General features: G+C 37.4%; 1 protein-coding gene across 1 annotated transcript in view; it reads right to left on the bottom strand.

Annotated features, from left to right (window-relative positions):
* Positions 1–14,341: 14,341 nt before the first annotated feature.
* MTMR7 (myotubularin related protein 7) overlaps positions 14,342–15,143 on the bottom strand; it is a 102,689-nt gene continuing 101,887 nt past the window's right edge. Inside the window, exon 14 of the mRNA XM_044387546.3 lies at positions 14,342–14,944. Coding sequence (XP_044243481.1) covers positions 14,582–14,944 — 363 coding nt within the window. The 3' untranslated portion in view covers positions 14,342–14,581. The remainder of the gene's footprint in view (positions 14,945–15,143) is intronic.

Genomic DNA, 15,143 nt, shown 5'->3' with positions numbered 1-15,143 from the left:
ACTTTCATGTATACACTCATGCTGTATGTTACAACCCTAGTACTCCTATATCTTGTAACTGGAAGGTTGTACGTTTTCATCACCTTTCTCCGGTTCCCCCTCCCTACACCCTCACCTCTGGTAACCACAAATCTGATCTCTTTTCCTATGAGTTGTTTTGTTTTTTGTTTTAGATTCCACATATGAGAGACATCATGCAGTTTTTGTTTTTCTCTGACTTATTTCACTTAGCAGAATAATGCCCTCAGGGTCCATTCATGTTGTCACAAGTGGCAGGTTATCCTTGTTCTTTATTGCTGAATAATATTCCATTGTGTATATCCTCAGCCTCTTTATTCATCCATCAATGGGCAGTTAGTTTGTTTCCATGTCTTGGCCACTGTAAATAATGCTGTGGACATGGGGGTGCAGATACCTTTTAGAGTTACCTGTTTTTGTTTCTTTTGGATATATTCCCCAAAATTGAATTGCTGGATCATACAGCAGTTCAGTTTTGTTTTGTTTTGTTTTCAAGGACAATTTGTACTTTTCTTAATGGAAGATAATTGACAAGCAATATTGTATAAGTTTCAGGTGTACATAGTGATTTGTTTATATGTATTATGAAGTGATCACTAGTAAGTCTATTTACCATCTGTCATTATGCAAAGTTGTTACAATATTACTATATTCCTTATGCTGTACATTACATCCGGTTTTATTTTATAATTGGAAGATTGTATCTCTTAATCCCCATCACCTATTTTGTCTATCCCCCCTTCCCTCTCTGCAACCATCAGTTTGTTCTCTGTATCTATGAGTCTGTTCCTGTATTGTTTTGTTTGTTCATTTTTTTTGCTCTTTAGATTACACATATAACCAAAATCATACAGTATTAGTTTTTTTCTATTTCACTTAGGATAATACCCTCTAGGTTTATCCTACTTGTCACAAATGACAGGATTTCACTCTTTTATGGCTGAGTAATAGTCCACTGTATGTATATATTTGTATACACACACATATACATACACACACATACACATAAACACCACTTCTTTTTTTTTTTTTTTTTTAAAGATTTTATTTATTTATGTGACAGAGAGACAGACAGCCAGCGAGAGAGGGAACACAGCAGGGGAGTGGGAGAGGAAGAAGCAGACTCCCAGCGGAGGAGCCCGATGTGGGACTCGATCCCGGAACGCCGGAATCACACCCTGAGCCGAAGGCAGGCGCTTAATGACTGCACTACCCAGGTGCCCCATAAACACCACTTCTTTAATCCTTTCATATATCATGATATTTAGGTTGCTTCAGTATCTTTGCTAATATAAATGATAAAGGGGTGCGTTTGTCTTTTCCAATTAGTGTTTTTGTTTTCTTCAGATAAATACCTAGAAGTGGAACGGCTGAATCTTATGGTAGATCCATTTTTAATTTTTTTGAGTAAATGTCATACTGTTTTCCATAGTGGCTGTACCAATTTACCTTCCCACCAGCAGTTCACCAGGGTTCCCTTTTCTCCACATCCTCACCAATATGTTATTGTGTGTCTTTTTGATAATAGCCATTCTGAAAGATACAAGGTGATATTTCAGTGTGGTCTTGATTTGCATTTCACCATGGTTGCTGATGTTAAGATCTTTCCATGCCTATTAATCACCTTTTTGTCTTCTGTGGAAAATTGTCTTTTCAGGTCCTCTACCATTTTTTTTTTTTTAAAGATTTTATTTATTTATTTGACAGAGATAGAGACAGCCAGCGAGAGAGGGAACACAAGCAGGGGGAGTGGGAGAGGAAGAAGCAGGCTCATAGCAGAGGAGCCTGATGTGGGGCTCAATCCCATAACGCCAGGATCACGCCCTGAGCCGAAGGCAGACGCTCAACTGCTGTGCCACCCAGGCGCCCCCCTCTACCATTTTTTAATCAAAATTGTTAATTTTTTTGATATTGGGTTGGATGAGTTTTTTATATATTTTGCGTATTAACCCTTAATCAGATATGTCATTTGCAAATATCTTCTCCCATTCAGTAGGTTGCCTTTTTGTTCTGTTGATGGTTTCCTTTGCTGTGCAAAAGCTTTTTAGTTTAATGTAGTCCTGTTTATTTTTGCTTATGCTGTCCTTCTTTAAAAAGATAGATCCAAAAAAAAAAAAATGTCGCTAAAACCAATATCAGAGAGCTTACTGCCTATGTTTTCTTCCAGTTTTGTGGATCCATATTGTACATTTAAGTCTTTAGTACTTTTTGATTTTATCTTTGTGTATGGTATAAGAAAGTGGCCTGGTTTCGTTCTTTTGCATGTAGCTGTCCAGTTTTCTCATCACCATTTATTAAAGAGACTGTCTTTTCTCCATTTTATGTTCTTGCCAGCTCTGTCAAAGATCAATTGATCATATAAGCGTAAGTTTATTTCTGGGCTTTCTGTTCTGTTTCATTGCGTCTGTTTTTGTGCCATTACCATATTGTTTTGATTATATAGCTTTGTAGTGTGGTTTAATATCCTGGAGCATGAAACCTCCAGCTTTGTTCTGTCTCACGATAGCTTTGGCTATTTGGTGTCTTTTGTGATTCCATACAAATTTTAGGGTTATTTGTATCTAGTTCTTTGAAAAATGCTATTGGTATTTTGATAGGGATTGCTCTGAATCTGTATATCACTTTGTGTGGTAAGGACATTTTAACAATATTAATTCTTCCAATCCATGAGCGTGGCATGTTTTTCCATTTATTTGTGTCATCTTCAGTTTCTTTCATCAATGTCTTATAGTTTTCTGTACAGCAGTCTTTCACCTCCTTGGTAATATTTATTCCTAAGTATTTTATCCTTGCTGATACAATTGTCTTTGGAATTGTTTTCTTATTTTCTCTTTCTGATAGTACTATATAGAAATTCTAAATATAGAAACAGATTTCTGTTTATTGATTTTGTAGCCTGCAACTTTACTAAATTCCTTTATTTTAATATTTTATTTCTAGTATTTTTTTGGTGGAGGCTTTAGGGTCTTCTATATATGGTATCATGGCATCTGCAAATAGTGATAGTTTTACTTCCAAATTTGGATACCTTTTATTTCTTTTTCTTACCTAATTGCTGTGGCTAGTTCTTCCAGTACTATGTTAAATAAAAGTGGTGAGAAGAGACATCCTTGTCTTGCTCCTACTCCTAGAAGAAAAGCTTTCAGGTTTCCAATGTTGCATATGATGTTAGCTGTGAGTTTGTCATATGTGGCCTTAATACTTTGAGGTACATTTTCACTATACCCACTTTATTGAGACTTGATCATAAATGGATGTTGAACTTTGTCAGATGCTTTTTATGGATCTATTGAGATGATCATATGATCCTTAGGCTTTGTTTTGTTGGATGTGGTTTATCACATTAATTGATTTGCAGATGTTGAACCATCCTTGCATCCCCAGAGTAAGTTCCACTTGATTGTGGTGGATGATCCTTTCAGTTTATTGTTGAATTCAGTTTGCTATTATATTGTTGAAAATTTTTGCATCTGTGTTCATCAGGGATATTGGCCTGTGACTTATTTGTTGTTTGTTTGTTTGTTTGTTTCTAGTTTAGGTATCAGGGTAATGCTGGCCTTGTAGAATAAGCTTAGGAAGCATTTATTCCTCTTCATTTTTTTGAAATAGTACAAGGATAGGTATTAATTCTACATATTGGAGAGAATTCACCAGTGAAGCCATCTGGTTTTGGACTTTTCTTTGATGGGAGTTTTTTTGATTACTGATTTAGTTTCATTACTAGTAATTGTTCTGTTCAGATTTTTTTTTTAATATTTTTTTATTATATTATGTTAGTCACTATACAGTACATCCCTGGTTTTTGATGTAAAGTTCGATGATTCATTAGTTGCGTATAACACCCAGTGCACCATGCAATATGTGCCCTCCCCACCACCCATCACCAGCCTATCCCATTCCCCCACTCCGCTCCCCTTTGAAGCCCTCAGTTTGTTTCTCACGGTCCATAGTCTCTCATGCATCATTCCCCCTTCTGATTACCCCCCTTTCTTTGTCCCTTTCTTCTCCTGCCGATCTTCCTAGTTCTTATGTTCCATAGATGAGAGAAACCATATGATAATTGTCTTTCTCTGCTTGACTTATTTCACTTAGCATTATCTCCTCCAGTGCTGTCCATGTTGCAGCAAATGTTGAGAAATCGTTCTTTCTGATAGCTGAGTAATATTCCATTGTATATATGGACCACAACTTCTTAATCCAGTCATCTGTTGAAGGGCATCTTGGCTCCTTCCACGATTTAGCTATTGTGGACAGTGCTGCTATGAACATTGGGGTGCATATGGCCCTTCTCTTCACTACATCTGTATCTTTGGGGTAAATACCCAGTAGTGCAATGGCTGGATCATAGGGTAGCTCAATTTTTAACTTTTTAAGGGATCTCCGCACTGTTTTCCAAAGTGGCAGTACCAACTTGCATTCCCACCAACAGTGTAAGAGGGTTCCTCTTTCTCCACATCCTCTCCAACAATTGTTTCTTGCCTTGTCAATTTTTGCCATTCTAACTGGCTTAAGGTGGTATCTCAATGTAGTTTTGATTTGAATTTCCCTGATGGCTAATGATTTTGAACATTTTTTCATGTGTCTGTTAGCCATTTGTATGTCTTCATTGGAAAAGTGCCTGTTCATATCTTCTGCCCATTTTTTGATTTGATTATTTGTTTCTCGTGTATTGAGTGTGAGAAGTTCTTTGTAGATCTTGAATACCAGTCTTTTATCTGTAGTGTCATTTGCAAATATCTTCTCCCATTTCGTGGGCTGCCTCTTAGTCTTAAGATCAGGAACACAACAAGGATGCCCACTCTCGCCATTATTATTCAACATAGTTCTAGAAGTCCTTGCAACAGCAATTAGACAACAAAAAGGGATAAAAGGTATTCAGATCGGCAAAGAAGAAGTCAACCTGTCTCTTTTCGCAGATGACATGATACTCTATATGGAAAACCCAAAAGACCCCCCCCCCCCCAAATTACTAGAACTTATAGAGCAATTCAGTAATGTGGCAGGATACAAAATCAAGGCTCAGAAATCAGTTGCTTTTTATATTCTCTATTTCATTCTTCCTCTTTTCCCTTGTGTTGGTGACTTTCTTTAGTGTTACCCTTGGATTCCTTTTCTTTTGCTGTGTATGTATTACAGGTTTTTTGTTTGTTGTTACCAAAAGGTTCATATATAACAACCTATGTGTATAGCAGTCTTTTTTAAGTTGGTTGTTGCTTAAGTTAGAACGCATTCTAAAAATAATACATTTTTACTCCCCTGTCCCATGTTTTATGTTTTCGATGTCATACTTTACATCTTTTTATTTTGTGAATCCCTTAAGTGATTATTATAGATATAATTAATTTTGCTTCTTTTGTCTTTTAATCTTCATGCTATATAACTGGTTGATCCATTATTTTTACAAACAAACATATGTTTGTTTTTATCAGTGAGGTTTTTTTCTTTCATATATTTTCTTATTTCTGTTATGTGCTTTTCTTTTCTGCATAAAGGAATCCTTGTAATATTTTTTGCAAAGCTGGTTTACTGGTGATGAACTCCTTTAATTTTTTCTTTTCTGAGAAACTCTTTATTTTCCCTTCAATTCTGAATGATAACCTTGCCAGGAAGAGTACTGTTGGTTGTAGGTTTTGGGTTTTTTTTTTTTTTTCTTTCAGCAGTTTGAATATATTGTGCCACTTTCTTGTGACCTGCAATGTTTCTGTTGGAAAAATCAGCTGATAGTTCTATGGGGGGTGGGTTCCTTTGTATGTAACTAATTGCTTTTCTCTTGCTGCTTTTAAGATACTCTCTTTGTCTTTAATTTTTGTCCTTTTAATTATAATATGTCTTATAAGGTGTGGATCTCTTTGGGTTTCTTTTGTTTGAGACTTGTGCTTCCTGGACCTGCATGTCTGTTTCCTTTCCCAAATTAGAGAAGTTTTCAGCCATTATTTCTTCAATGAAAGTTTCTACTCTTTTCTCTCTTCCTTCTGGGATCTCTGTAATGTGATTGTTAATATTCTTGATGTCTCAGAGATCCCTTAAACTATCATTATTTTTTTAATTCTTTTTTTTTTCCTGTTCAGTTTGGATAGGTTTTACCACCCTCTTTTCCAGATGGTTGATCCATTCTTCTTTATCATCTAATCTGCTGTTTATTCCCTCAAGTGTAGTTTTCATTTCCGTTATTTTACTCTTCAGTTTGGATTGGACTTTTTTATATTTGTTCTTTTGTTCTTATACTTTTTCTTTTGGAACAAACTATTCTGTCTCCTCATTTTGCCTGTCTTTGTTTCTTTCTATGTATGAGGTAGTTCAGCTATGTCTCCTAGTCGGGAGGGAGTAGCTTTTTGTAGGGGATATCCTGTAGGGCCCAGAAGCGCAATCTCCATTGGCCACCAGAGTCACATGCTCCGAGGTTGCCACCTGTGTGCTTCCTCTTGTTGTGGTGGGTCCACAAATGCTGTGGGCAAAGTGGTAGGCAGGGATGGCCCCTTGCCTGAATGGTTGCAAGGGGTGACCATGAATCCTGTAGGGTCACAGGTTGGCAGGAGTGACCCTTGGCCTGGAAGGCTGTGGGTCTGACCTCAACTGCTGCTGGTGCTCTGGTAGGTGTGGTCATTCTATTTTAATATTTTGAGGATCTCCATACTCTTTTCTGTACTAGTTGCCCAGTTTACAGTTCTACCAATGGTGCACAAGCGTTCCTTTCGTCCACATCCTTACCAGCATTTGTGATATCTTGTCTTGTTGAGGATGGCCACCCTAACAGGCATGAGGTGATATGTCAGTGATTTTGATTTGCATCTTTTTGTATAACTGTTGCCTTTCTTGTGTCTTCTTTGGGGAAATTTCTAGTCAAGTCTTTTGCCCGTTTTTTAATTGGATTATTTTTATTTTTGTTATTGAGTTTTTATAAGTTCTTTATATTTTTTGGATATTAACTCCTTATCAGATATGTAGTTTGCAGTATTTTTTGTCTCATTTCATAGGTTATCTTTTCACTTTGTTGATTGTTTCTTTTGCAAAAGAAACTTTTAGTTCGATGTAACTCCACTTGTTGATTTTTTATTTTGATGTTTGGGCTTTAGGTTTCCTTCCAAAAAAGTCATGACCAAGACCCATGTTAAGGAACTTTTTTCCTTTTCTTAATTTAGGAGTTTTATTTTTCCAAGTTTCACATTTAAGTCTTTAATCCATTTTGAGTTAATTTTTATAAGTGGTATAAGATAGCAGTATATTTTCATTCTTTAACATGTGAATATCCAATTTTCCCAGCACCATTCATTGAAGAGACTTGGCTCCCTTGTCAAATAATAGTTGACCCTATATATTTGGGTTTATTTCTGAGCTCTCAATTCTGTTCATTGATCTATTTGACTGCTTTTGTGGTAGTACCATACTGTTTTGATTACTATAGCTTTATAATACAGCTTGAAATTAGGAAATTTGATAACCCACTGCTTTTTTTCTTTTGTCAGGATGTCTTTGGTAATTCAGAGTCTTTTGTTGTTCCATATAAATTTTAGGAATTTTTTCTACTTCTGTAGGAAAGTGCCACTGGAATCTTGGTAAGGATTTGCATGATTCTATAGATAGCTTTTGGCAGTATGGACATTTTAACAATATTAGTTTATCCAGTCCAAGAACACAGGATACCTTTCCATGTATTTGTGTCTTCTTCAGTTTCTTTCATCAATTTATTCTAGTTTTCAGAGTAGAGATCTTTTACTTCCTTGGTTGACTTTATTCTTCAGTATTTTATTGCTTTTGATGCTATTGTAAATGGGATTGTGTTCTTTCTTTTTCAGGTCATTTGTTGTTGTATAGAAATGGTACAAATTTTTGTATGTTAATTGAATATCTTACAACTTTACTGAATTCATTGATTAGATCTAACTTTTTTTTGGTGGAGTTTTTAGGATTTTCTGTTTATAAAATCATGTCATATATAAACAGAGACAATTTTACTTCTTCGTTTCCTTTTCTGATGCCTTTTATTACTTTCTTGCCTGATTATACAGTGTTGACTATGAGTGGTGAGAGTGGGCACACATGTCATGTTCCCTGTCTTAAAGGAAAAGCTCTTACCCTTTGACCACTGAATATTGTATTAGATGTAGGTGTATCATATATGGCCTTTATTATGTTGAGATTCATTCCTTCTATATGTAACTGGTACGAGTTTTTATTATTAAAGATGTTGCATTTTTTCAAATGCTTTCTCTGCATCTATTGCCATGATCACTTGATTTTTTTTCTTTTATTGCAGTGTCATGTACCACATTGATTGATTGGCACATGTTGAGTCATCCTTGCATCCCAGGTATAAATCATCCTTGATCATTGTAAATGATCCTTTCCATGAGCTGCTGAAGTCGGTTTGCTATTTTGTTGAGAATTTTTGCATCTCTGTCATCAGGGATATTGGTTCATAGTTTTCTTTTCTGGTGGTATCTTTTTCTGGCTTTGGTTATTGGTGATGTTGGTTTGTAAAATGAGTTTGGGAGTGTCACCTGTTTGGTTTCTTACAAGAATTTCAGAAGGATCAGTGTTAATTTTACTTTAAATATTTGGTAAAGTTTACCAGTGAAGACATCTAGTCTTGGAATTTTCTTCATTGGGAGAGTTTAATTACTGATTTAATCTCCATACCAGTAATGAGTCTAATTCAGACTGTTTCTTCTCAATTCAGTCTCAGTAGATTGTATGCCTCTAACAATTTTTTAATTTCTTATACATTTTCCTGGTTATTGCCATATAATTGTTCATAGTAGCCTTTTATGATTCCCCATATTTCTGTAGTATCAGTTGTAACATGTTTCATTTATAATTTTGTTGATTTGGTTTCTCTTTTTTTCCTTGATTTATCTAATGGTTTGTCAGTTATACATTTTCAAAGAACTACTTCCTAGTTTGGCTAATGTTCTCTACTGCCTTCCTCTTCCCTCCTTCATTTAGTTCTGCTGTAATCTTTACTTTTTCCTTTCTTATGCTAACTTGGGGTTCACTTTGTTATTCTTTTTCTACTTCTTAAGGCCTGGAGTTGGATTATTTATCTGGGATGTTTATTGCTGTGAACGTCCCTCTTTGAATTGCTTTCGCTACACTACATCTCACAATTGTCATTTGTCTCAAGATATTTTATTTCCACTTTAATTTCTTCTTTGATCCCTTGGTTCTTCAGGAGACTGTTGTTTAATTTCCTTTTTTTTCTGCAGATTTCCTTATAACTGATTTCTAGTTTCATACCATTATGGCCAGAGAAGATAGTTAGTATGATTTCAGTGTTCTTGAACTGGATAAGAATTGTTTTTTAGCCAAACATGTTCTGTCCTAGAAAGTGTTCCATTTATACCTGGGAAGAATGTATTCTGCTCTCCAGATAGAATGTTCTGTATATCACTGTTAAGTCCATTTTGTCTATAGTGTTGTTCAAATCTGCTTTTTCCTTATTGATTTGCTGTCTGCATTTTTGAGTGGAGCATTAAAGTCCGTAGCTGTTACGGTATTGTTGCTTTTTTATCCCTTTAGGTCTGTTCATTTTTGCTTTATGTTTTTATGTGCTCTGACTGTAACACTGGGTGCATAAATATTTACAATTGTTATGTCATCTTGATGTACTGACCCCCTTATCTTTTATGTAACAACCTTCTTTGTCTCTTTTTATAATATTTTTAAAGATTTTTTTTATTTATTCGAGAGAGAGGGAGAGAACGAGCAGGGGAGGGGGGAGAGTCAGAGGGAGAAGCAGATTTTTGCTGAGCGGGGAGCCAGACATGGAGCTTGATCCTGGGACCCAGGGATCATGACCTGAGCTGAAGGTAGATGCTTAACCGACTGCGCCACGAAGTGACCACTTTTTACAATTTTTAAAGTCTATTTTGTCTAAGTACAGCTACCCCAGTTTTTTGTTTTTTTTGTTTTGTTCTGGGTTACCGATTGCTTGAAATGTCTTTCTTCATTCTCAGTCTGCCTTTAAGTCTGAAATGGGTCTTGTAGACAGATTATCATTTGAGTCTTGTTATTTCAATCCACTTAGCCTTTCTGTGTCTTTATATTGGAGAATTTAATCTGTTGACATTTAAGGTAATTATGGGTAAGGATTTACCATTGCCATTTTTCTGTTTTGTGTTTGTTTTGTAGATCCATCGTTCCTTGTTTCTTATTCCTGTTGTCTTTGTGGTTTGATGTCTTGTCATTATCAATATACTTTGACTTCTTTGTCATCTTTTGTGTAATTATAAGGTTTTCCCCTGTGTTACCATGAGGCTTAACACCCTGTTTTTAACTAATAGCAACTTTAATTGAATTCCTAAGCTTTACACTTCTCACATTTTAATTAATGTTGCAATTTACATTTTTCTTATTGTGTAGTTTATAACAGATTATTAAAGATGCGGTTACTTTTACTGTTTGTTTTTAAATTTTAAACTAGAGTCCTAAGTGACTTACACACCACCACTACCCTATTACAGAATCCTTTTTTAACTATTTATCATTATCAGTGAGTTTTATACTGCCTTCTTATGTTTCTATGCTATTAACTACTGATCTTTTATTTTCACTCAAAGATCTCCCTTTAGAATTTCTTGTAAGGCAGGTCTAGCGGTAATGAACTCTCTCAGCTTTTGTCTGTCTGGCAAAATCCTTCCTATATTTCTGAAGGACAGCTTCACTGGGTGTAAAATTCTTGATTGAAACTTTGGGCTTTTTTTTTTTCCTCCCAGTATTTTGAATATGTCATCCCATTGTTTTCAGTCCTGAAAAATTTCTGTTGAGAGGTCCACTATTAGCCTTATTTGGGGTTCCCTTTTTTGTAATCTCACTTTTCTCTTGCTGTTTTCAAAAGTCTTAGTCTTTGTTGACATTTAATTGTAAAGTGTTTTGATTTAGCCCTATTTGAGTTCAACCTTTTGGGTCCTTAGGGCCTCTTGGATCTGGGTATCTATTTCTCTACCCAGGTTTGGGAAGTTTTCACCCATTATTACTTTAAATACACTTTCAGTCCAATTCTTTTTCTCCTGGAATTCCCATAATGCAAATATTATTTGTTTTTATTGCATCCTATAGTTCCTGTAGCCTCTCTACTCTTTTTCATTTTTTTCCTTTTTGCCCCTGTGACTGAATAATTTGAGTTGTTTTTCTTCCAGTTCATTGCTTTGTTCTTCCGCATAGTTGAGCCTGCTTTTGAAACTCTTCATTGAATTCTTTGGTTCAGTTATTATATTTTTCAGATCTAGGATTTGGAGTGGGTTTTTTGGATGATTTCTGTTTCTTTGTTGAACTTCTTGGTCATGTATTGTTTTCCTAATTTTGTTTAGCTCTCTTGTGTGTTCTTAGAGTTCACTAAACTTTATCTTTCAGAGAATTCTTTATCTGACAGCTCACAGATCTCCATTGCTTTTGGGTCAGTTACTAGAGCTTCATCTGTTTCCTTTGGTGGTATCATACTTACCTGATTTTTCACAAGATCTTTGATTCCTTAGGTTGGTACCTGCACATTTGAGTAAGGGGTCTCCTCTTTCACACTTAGAATGTTTAATTTGGCAGAGACATTTCTTCACCAGTCAGCTCAGTCTGGGTTTCTGGACATGTCTGCTGATAACATCCTTGGGTAGGTGGGGCCTCCTCTTAAGAGTTTATTTTTAGGCAAGGCAACTATTCATCCTCTGAGGTTAGGGATATATCAGGGACTGAGAATAGCTGGATAGCACAGCTGGCTTGGTTCTCTACTCAAGTCAGGCTGTGGGATGGTCTTTGTGATTTCCTGGATTCTCTGGTTAGGCTTTCTAGAAGGTTGGGACTGGATACTATATTTAGCATTCATTGGGGCTATGAATTATCCTCTCCACCCTAGCAGGGCAGCAGGATGGGACCCAGGGCCTGCATAGCTTGTTTGGGGACCTGATTCAGGCAAGAGTGTGCATTGAATATCCTGGTCAGACAAGGCCACTGGTTTGGCTCTACAGACATGGAAGGCCATGGGCTGTGCTCTATTCAAGTGCCCTGGAAATGGGGCTGTTGGATGGGCTATGCAGTTTCCTGTGTGCTCTGGTTAGGTTCCCTGTGTGGGTGGGTTGAAGGTTGTGTTCAGCAATAAGTGGGGCTACGAACTAGTTTCCCTGGTTAGGTGCAGCAGCAGAAGCAGCTCAAAGGCCATTAATGCTCTCTGTGGTCTTGACTCTAGCCAATCCCTGCCTCAAGTTCCCTGGCCAGACAAGACCACTGGATTTGCTCTTGGTGCTATCAGTTCTGCCCACCTATTTCTTGGCTTAAGAGTTGGTGGATCACACAGCTTCCAGGTGTTTTTTCAGCCCTTCCTGTCAGATGGCCCAGGAGGCCATGCTTCGTAGGTGTGGGGGGCTGGAGAGGGCTAGGTCTCTGGTTGTGTGGGCAAGAGCCCACTTCAGGCAACTCCCAAATTTTCCTGAACAGATTTTCTGATCAGGAAGGGCTAAGAGTCATGATCTGCAGCAGAGTAGCTGTGGCTCAGGTCTTCTGCCAGGGCATGAGAAGACCAGGCACCAGGGCCAACAGAACTCCTTCTTTGGGGACCCAATTTGGCAGTCCTGAACCCTGCCAAGTTCCCCAGATTGTGCCACACTGACTTGGCTTGCAGTTGAACAAAACCACTGGTTGGGATTGTTACTTAGGCTGTGCTCATAGGAACGTAGTCTTCTAAGTCCCAAGTGTTGGTTGTTGGAAGCCCCTCTCCCCTTCTCCATCTCAGGCTCCTAGTGGTTGAGCCCAACACTTTCCCTGCAGTCCTTGTGGAGTGAAACCTGAGTAGGGGCTCCAGCTAAGCAACCCACAACATTGGGTGGATGGGGGGCTGGATGTCACCCATGGGCTCTCCCCACTAGAGGGACCATAGCCTCAAGGGAGATATCTCCATGTAGTGCTGAGCCAGCCTGGGGGAGGGGCAATGTGGTCAGCATGTAGCCGTTCCTCTTAACCCTTCTAATGCAGTCTGTCTTGGTCTCTGTTGTGCCATGGGGGGCCTTAGCCTCACTCCTGAGCTCTAGGGTCTTCTCAGTGGTGTCTTGTCCATGAACTGGACAAGAGTTGGTGGAAGGGGAGCAAAGTCAGAAACAACCTCTGTCACCATGTTGGTGATGTTACTCCTCTTCCCTCTCTTACCTTATTCCCATTTCAGCAAAATTTAATACATTAACTTATTAGATTTTTCCTATTCAAAATATTGATGTAGGGGTGCCTGGGTGGCTCAGTCAGTTGAGCATCTGACTCTTGATTTCAGCCAGGTCATAGTCTCAGGGTTGTGATATTGGGCCCCTTGTCAGGCTCCATGTTCAGCAGGGAGTCTACTTGGGATTCTCTCTCTGCCCCCGCCCTTCATGCGCACATGCTCTAAAATAAATAAAAAAGAAAAAAAATATTGATGTACATTGTAAAAGTGGGCCCTTTACATTCTAGAATGTACTGATAATTTAAAACCATGCAGTTAGAAATGTTATTTATCTCTGTCCAAACTAAGTTTCTTCAGATCAAAAGTTTATAATCACACTCTTTTCAGAACTTCCAGCAGTCAGTGGTTACTAATGTTAAATCATATTAACCAGTTACACAATTTCTAAAATGATAGGTGATAAAACTTACTCTGTTGTTAAATAGGACAACCAAATTCTCTAGTTTTTAACTGGTATTTTTCCTCATTGAAATGTTACACTGCTAACTTTGTTATACTAAAAGAATCAGGCTGGCGGTTGCCCCACACTGACTTGGTAATGTAGTCTCTGGAATAGTAATAAAAGGTTATTTTAAAATGCTATATTTTATAACATTTATAATTTAAAATGTTATATTTAATATGATTTGAATTCATATTTTAAGAACCAAAGAGCAAATGTTGCTTCTATTTTATTAGGTATTAGACCTGTGTTAGAGAAAAAGTGAATTATAAGTTTGAGCATTTTTTAAATGATGAGATTCCAGAAAAAGGAAACAAGATTATAATAACAATTCAAAATATATTATTTAAGGAAAAGTTAAAGTGATCATTAAACCTGAAAGATAAGCTCAAGCAATTAACAAAACTCCTCCGCACAGAGACCCATCTGCCAAGCGAAAGGGGTACGTTTCCGCAGCGTGCTCTGTCAATACTGGTAACAGTCAGGATGGAAGGCAATGTCAGATGTTTTAGAAAACAAAATATATATATCTGGAAGTGAAATACGGGGAAAGACAGAGGTTATCAGGTGTGAGGGGAGGAGGAGTCAGGGCACTTTTTGAGCAGATGCATGCTATGACAAGATTTGTACTCATAGCTCAGGTGATAGGTCAGCACTACGTAGTGAACAAAACTTTCAGAGTCTAGAACAACTTTTAAAATGGGGAATTTTTCTTTTATATGTTTGATAAAAGAAATGGCTACTTCCTGTTCTTCAACATCTAAAGAAACTAAGAGTTGAACTTTTCTTTCCCTTTTCGTTGCTACATTTTATCATTCTCAATGACATATACCATTTCTGAATTATTTTTTATTTTAAATTGCACTGCTCCCTTATTTTTGGAAAGTGTTTCTTGTGTGTCCTTTGTTTTGGATCTCCACCGGGAAACGTCAGGCAGTGAGAAACACAGCTTCGTCAGAGTCGCGGTCCTTGGCACTGTCTTCACTTGGCGCACACTCGCCACCACTGGGAGACCGGCAGCTCAAGTCCTCCACCCCGGACTCCTGATCGCTGTTGGCCGACAGGTCTGGATCTGAGCTTTTCAGATTGTCTTGGGTTAGAATGAGAGCAGAATCTTCATCACCTTGTGAGGGACTCCTGGATGGAAATGATTTCATATTTCCACTGTAATCCTGGGGAGTGTTGGCTGTGCTGTTGTCTGAGGTAGAAAACCCTGAGTGTTTGCTGGGTTCACTTTGCTTACTCTTCACTTTAGTGTGATTTAGCTGGACTTTTTGAATTTTTTCCAGCCTCTAAAGAAAAAAAAAAAAAAAAATCAGGGAAAAATCATAAATAATTTAGCATATATTACTTTCCAGCTGGGAATAATGTTAAGAACATGGAATTTAAATGGACATGGGTTCAAAGCTAGATTTTATGACCCTGGACAAAATAATCAGATTCTCCAAGACTTGGTTTCTTCATCTCTAATTAAGGAGGGTAATACCTGCC

Source organism: Ursus arctos, unplaced genomic scaffold (assembly GCF_023065955.2).
Source record: "Ursus arctos isolate Adak ecotype North America unplaced genomic scaffold, UrsArc2.0 scaffold_27, whole genome shotgun sequence".
In the NCBI taxonomy this organism is placed as follows: domain Eukaryota; kingdom Metazoa; phylum Chordata; class Mammalia; order Carnivora; family Ursidae; genus Ursus; species Ursus arctos.
The sequence above is the reverse complement of the archived record's forward strand: the minus strand, read 5'-3'. Positions and strand labels throughout refer to the sequence as shown.